This window comes from Ceratotherium simum, chromosome 9 (genome assembly GCF_057802395.1).
Source record: "Ceratotherium simum simum isolate JZ-2026a chromosome 9, ASM5780239v1, whole genome shotgun sequence".
In the NCBI taxonomy this organism is placed as follows: Eukaryota; Metazoa; Chordata; class Mammalia; order Perissodactyla; family Rhinocerotidae; genus Ceratotherium; species Ceratotherium simum.
Window position 1 is genome coordinate 2,572,147 of NC_141908.1, and position 6,297 is coordinate 2,578,443.

Sequence of the window (6,297 nt, forward strand, 5' to 3'; positions counted from 1 at the left end):
AAAATCATATCGTGGCTTGCACTCTCCTGGAGCGGAAGCACAATGACTTGTTTTTATTCGATCATCACATTCTACCACTAGCTGTGTTCTTTTCTTTTTCTTCGACATGAAGTCAGAGATCATACACTACAGAAATTATGAAGTGGATAGACAAAGATAGTCAAGGAGCAGTAGAGCTGAGATAGCTTTTTCCTGGACTCTGAAATCACTCAGGGCTGAGCACTGCCTCCAGCAAACAATCAGCCCTCCTTACATTCACATACAGTCTTAGGACTGTGGGGAACCTTGGCTCCGGGCAGATCCAGGAGGAGAGAACACAGGCGAAGAGGACCTCCTGAGAGGGGCGCTTGGCTGTGCTGTGCCCTCACTTGAAATCCACAACTGCCCTTTATTGTGCGTGTTTCTGCCAGTGTTTCAGGGGACAACGCTGAAGGCTCAACACAGGGAGTAGCTTGACGAAAGCTGCCCAACCAGCGAGGGGTAGAGTCATTCCATCCTTCTCCCAAATGTTGACTCCGAAGCAACCAGACTCAGGAATGGTGGCTCATCTGACTTTGAGATACAAGAAACTCACCCACAGCCATGGGGTGTCACAGTGTATGTGCCACACTTGAATCAAAGGAAAAAACTGAGCAAAATCCAGCAGCCAACTAGGAAAGTTTTCTTCCTAGGAGAATTCTACAAAGAAAGGGCTTCCTGGCTAAACAGGGGTTCCTCATCAGCCATTCTGGCAGGTGAGGAGCTGTTCATCCACTGGTCAGGCTGCTCTGGCTCCTCTCAAAGCCCATGGGAGGGGCAGCCACCACTGGGGTCCAAGTGCCAGGCCCTTCTTCCTTGTCTGGGCCTCAGTTTCCCCATTGGGACAGTGCGATTGTCACAAGACAGCACCACAGGCCAAGCACAGATGGTTCTGGTGGCCTTTTGATGACACTCCAGCTTTCTCCTGAACACTCTGGACCCACATTCTTATCTGGCAGCAGAGACCGTGGTACAGACCCTCTCACTGCCCCTACCTCAGCCTTGGCCCCTGGCCTGGGGGAGCCGAGGGGAGTGCAAGGGTGGGTGAGTGCCGGGCTCTGAAGCCAGATAGCCCAGGATCAGAATCCCCGTTCTGCTGACTCGCACAAGTGAGAGGAGCTTGGTCAGCCCTGGAGGACACCGTGGGCCGCATGCTGGGCCCAGACACCCAGGGCCGAAGTAGGGGTACCCAGGGGGGAGGCTTTCGCTCAGGCTTTATCCACTCTGCTCTCGTGGGTCAGGAAAAGGAAGCACCAGAGGAGACCACCAGCCAGCCGTGTGACCTTGGCGACGGTCTTCACTTCTCTAAACCTGTTTTCTCTGTAAAATAGCATCAGTCTACCCCGAAAGCCTGCTGCTGGGATTAGAAATGACACAGCTACAGGGCCTGGCACCCAGTAGTGCTAGATAAAGAGCAGCCTTCATTTACCACGCGGTAGAGAACTGTCATCTGGGTAAAGACGTCTAGAGGGCTGACCCAGGGCAGCTCTGCCCACCAGCTCTCAGCTGCCGCCTCCAGCCCCATGAAGGACGACACCGCAGAACTCAGCAGAAAAACGGGTCAAGTGACTGCAGGTAGAGGCGGGCAGCTCCCGGCACACTGCTGTGCCAGCCCCACTCCTGGCAAGAATGAATCACTACTGGGAAAGTCTGCCCAACCCACCCCAGGCCTCCCTGGGCCGGACAGTCTTAAAGCAGCTTCAGGTGGGCGCTTTGGGCCCTAGGTCACACCCCAACCCACCCCCACCAGCTCTAGGTCACTCTGAACTGTGTTCAGGGCGCTGCACTTCTCTGTCCAGAGTGGATGTTCCTTCAGCCCCTTTTGAAAATAGCCTGCTCCCCTCTTCACTGGGTTTTGGGGGTCGGAAGTCATTTTTCCAGTTCTCCAGGTTGGCTTCCAGGAGGGCTTTCAGGTGTGATTTTACATATTTTTAACAGTCTTATTGAGCTACAATTGACACGATAAACCCTCACAAACACTCCCACCCCATGCTTTCAGGACCTCCGACAGAAAGAAACCAGGGAGCCCCTGGCAGGGGATGACGTGGGCATTTGAACCCAGGCCTGGCAGCCGGACTCCCTCCCAGAGGCGACTCCAGCCTGGGTCAAAAAACTAGGGCCCCCCACAGCTGCCCCGGCCCCCGCCCTCTGAGAGACCGGGCAGGTCATTTCAGCCCGGTCACCACCCGGCCGCCTCTTGCTCCACGGAGGTGCCACAGCCTCTGAGCACCGTCAGGGCGGGGCGCGTGGGTCAGAGGCCCGACGGACCCCACACGCCAAGGCAGGGCAGGGCAGGGGCGTCTGAGGAGCCGCGCACGGCGAGCCAGAAGATGGGCAGGCCAGGCCGCGCGCGCGCGGGGAGGCCCACGGGAGCACCACGGCACACAGAACAGGCCCAGGGCCGCCAGACCCTCTGATCCACCCTCCAAAGCCGGAAGTCGGAATTTTTTTGCGGACTCTCACAATTTCAAATACTATTGGGTCAAGTTTTGTAACTTTTTCACCGGGGTTATAATAAGCATAGAGATTAAAACGCACATTGGCTGAAGTTCCTTTCAAAGAAAAAGGGACTGCATAAAGCTGGGCCAAAGACCTCTGCGGAAACTTCCGCATCTCCCGATGATGGGCTCCGGGTCCCTGTCCCAAAGCTCCCCCCTCACCCCCAGAGGAAGCGGGGCGGATCTGGCCGCGACTCCGCGCCCCCCACTCTCCCTTTCCTTGCCTGCCCGCGCGTGTTCCCGCCCCCATGTCCCTCCAAGTCCAGGCCGGCCCTCTCGCGTTTGGAACTTCCGAGCACCCAGCGCGCAAGGTCAATGCCTTTCAGGGGTATTCCACCCGCAGCCGGGACCTAGGGGAGGGGGACCCAGGCCCCAGGGGCGCCAGCCGCAGCGCGTCCTCCTCCCGCCCAGAGGGCCGCCCGCGCCCCGGCTCCGCGTTTCCGCAGTCGCCCCCCACGCCTCTGCGGACGGAATCCGTGCCCAGACCGCGCGGCCCGCCTCCGAGCGGCCTCGCCACGGCCAAGTCCCGGGTCCCCGCGCCCAGCACCCACCTGGGGCCCTCGGACTCTGGGGGCGGAGCCTAGGACCGGCGCGGGCGGCGACGGCAAGAGGCGCCGCGGGGGCGGGCCGGGGGCGGGCCGGGGCGGGGCAGCGGCGACTGCGGAGACGCGGCGGCGCGCGGGGCGGTGCAGAGCGTTCTCGGCGCAGAGCGGAGCGGGGTGACCGGCGCGGGGCCGCAGGGAGCGCGGGCCGGGGCCGGGGCCGGGGTCGGGGCCGAGCGGGAGCCGAGCACGGGGCGGCCGGGGAGCCGGGGCCGGGCGGAGAGCAGCCATGGCGCCGCTCAGGGCCGGGGCGCGCGCCGCTGCGGGCGGCCTGGGCGCCGAGTAGTCGGGCCGGGCCGGAGCGCGGGCGGCGGCGGCGGCAGCTGCGCCCGCGCCCCTCGCCTCCCAGGCCCCCGCGCCCCGCGCCCGGGCCGCCGGCGATGGTGACACATGCGGCGGCGGCGCGCCGGCGGCAGGACCATGGTTGAGCGCGCCAGCAAGTTCGTGCTGGTGGTGGCGGGCTCGGCGTGCTTCATGCTCATCCTGTACCAGTACGCGGGCCCTGGGCTGAGCCTGGGCGCGCCCGGCGGCCGCGCGCCGCCCGACGACCTGGACCTCTTCCCCACGCCCGACCCGCACTACGAGAAGAAGTACTACTTCCCGGTGCGCGAGCTGGAGCGCTCGCTGCGCTTCGACATGAAAGGCGACGACGTGATCGTCTTTCTGCACATCCAGAAGACGGGCGGCACCACCTTCGGCCGCCACCTCGTGCAGAACGTGCGCCTCGAGGTGCCCTGCGACTGCCGGCCCGGCCAGAAGAAGTGCACCTGCTACCGGCCCAACCGCCGCGAGACCTGGCTCTTCTCCCGCTTCTCCACGGGCTGGAGCTGCGGGCTGCACGCCGACTGGACTGAGCTCACCAACTGCGTGCCCGGCGTTCTGGACCGCCGCGACCCCGCCACGCTGCGCACGCCCAGGTGAGCGCCCGCCGCGTGGCCGCGCCGTCGGGTCCCTGCTTGTGGTTGCTCCCCCGGGCCGTGCCCCGCCCTCTTCTCCTGCCCTCTTGTGGCCGTCACTCGCCGCAACTCCTCTGGACCGCTCCTGACCTGCTGGGCGCCGGAGGCCCCTAGTTTATCTGGTTGGGCCCACTGTGTCCTTTGCTGTCTGACCTCGCTCTCACCTCATCTGTGCTTCTCTGCTTTTGTGCACCGCCCGCCAGGCTCCTCAGTGCCTGGGCGGCCTCCGGTCACTGCCCACTGCCCTCGGGCCCGCACCTGCCCAGTGTGGGTCCGGGCTGGCCTTGGGTGGTCGGGCGGGAATGCGGGGTCCGGTCCGTGTGTAGCCCACCTGGAGCGTTCGCTGCCCCGCGTGGTTCGCATACCCAGAGCGGAAGTGAGAGCGTGCAGGGCCTCTCCCCCTGCACCTGTGGGGCCCCCAGCCCTCCCGGGAGGAGCTGCCAGGGCGGGCTGGCTCTGCCCGCCGGGCTGTGCAGGTGGAACAAAGGCCGGAGTGTGACCTGGGCGGGGAGGAGGCAGTGCCGCCTCCGGTCGTTAGTTGGCCAGAACCGGGCGCAAGCTCGCTCTGAAAGAGGAACAAAAGGGGGCCAGCAGCCAGGTTGTGGGGAGCAGCTGGTCGGGGTACCTGTGCAGCCAGACGCCTTTCCTGGGGCGCCCCATGTCTGTGGAGGTTGGGGGTACGAGGCTGCCCCGTGTGTGAGGCAGCTCTCTTGGGAATCACTTTGTAGCCAGAAGCCCCAGCAGTGCTGGGTTTCACGTGGTTAAAAGTTGAGATTCTTTTTCTGCTGTTCGTGCCCGTGCCCCGTGGGGCCTTCTCCCCAGGATGTCTGGGCTGGGAAGGGCCAGAAGGGAGGTCTTTCTGTCTGCCTTTAGGTTTGCCTTCTGTATCGGCCCTGGCACTGCATTTACAGACAAGCTAGAGATGGAGAGCTTGTGTGACCCACATAGTTGTGTTCATCTGCTGTCTGTGGGATCAGGAAGGTGCAGGGTCTCTGGTATGTTTGGGGGTAAAAGTCAGGTGCCCTGCCAGTCCGGAGCTGAATATGGGCCATGGCGTTGCTCTCCCTGCTCGGCCCTTTTCCTGTGGTCTTTCCCAGACTGTCAGCAGGTTGGGGCCCTGCTGCTGGGGGGAGCCCCTCCCACTTTCCCGTGGTCTCCCCTCCGCCCCCAAAGACAGCAGCTCCCGGTCTGAGAGTGATGTTCGGGGTCCCTTAGGACCGCAGCGATTACACATCTGCCTGTCCAGGGCTCTTGAAGTATTGCTTCCTGCCCAGCCCTTGGTCTGCTCCGACAGAAGCACTTTCCTGGTGTAGCACCTGCCTCTATGGTCCAGCTGCTCTGAACTAGAACATGCTGGGCCTGGGAGCTTGTAGCTGCCACCCACCCTCCTGCCTTCCCAGGGCTGTAGGCCCCTGGAACTGGGCACTGACCCACCCCAATAGGCTAGGTGGGCGCCTCCCTGCTGCAGTAGTGGGAGATGGGGGTGGGCAGCATCCTGTCTGCCAGAGGGAATTTAGTGTGGGAGAGCCCAGGAGGGGAGAATGCAGAACCTGCTCTGGGGGTTGCCAAGAGGCCTGGTGCTTTTGAAGAAAGCTTGCTCAGCAGAGGTGGCCTCTGCCGTATGTTGCGACTAGGGCACTCTTCCTGCCGCTTTGCTTCCTGAGGCTGATTTTCCCTTTGGGTCACCAGAGGTAAAAGGCCCCTGGTCACTCTTCTCCGGAAGTTGTGCAGCAGAGCAGGAGGCCCAGCCGGCCTCACAGCCAGGAGTGGGAGGACCAGATGGGGCAGATGGGGCCCTGGGGTGCTGCATGAGGAAGGCCCCGGCGCCCCCTCCCCGGGGTGGATGTGTGTAGCAGGAATGGAGCAGGCTGTGCCTGGTCAGCGGGATGCCTCCCCTGCTGTGGGCTGCCAGACCCTGGGCCTGGAAGTTGCTGACCTCAGCAGCATGTGGCCAGGTGGAGGAGGGGATTCCAGGGTCCTCAAGAGACCCTCCCTTTGCCAGCTTGTCTGGGAGTGGGCTGTGCCACCAGGCAGGTGACAGAGCTCCGCCTTCCCTGTCACCTGCCTCCTCCCACTTCTCCCTTCATTTCTGTCCCAGGCACTTGGTGGATTGCTTTTTTAATAAGCTTTCTTGAGAGGCAAGAGTATCTTGGTTTTGTGCATTTACGAGCCTGTCTGCGCTGAGTCCACCTGCTGAGTGCTCCCGTGGTCTGGGGCTGGGCC

At 62.9% G+C, this 6,297-nt stretch overlaps 1 protein-coding gene across 2 annotated transcripts in view; it reads left to right on the forward strand.

Annotated features, from left to right (window-relative positions):
• The first annotated feature begins 3,305 nt into the window (after positions 1 to 3,305).
• HS6ST1 (heparan sulfate 6-O-sulfotransferase 1) overlaps positions 3,306 to 6,297 on the forward strand; it is a 47,679-nt gene continuing 44,687 nt past the window's right edge. For both annotated transcript variants that reach the window (XR_015553140.1, XM_004423941.3), the window contains exon 1: positions 3,306 to 4,035. Coding sequence is in view for 1 of the 2 variants with exons in the window: in XM_004423941.3 (XP_004423998.1) it covers positions 3,509 to 4,035 (527 nt within the window). In the remaining variant the exon portion in view is untranslated. The remainder of the gene's footprint in view (positions 4,036 to 6,297) is intronic.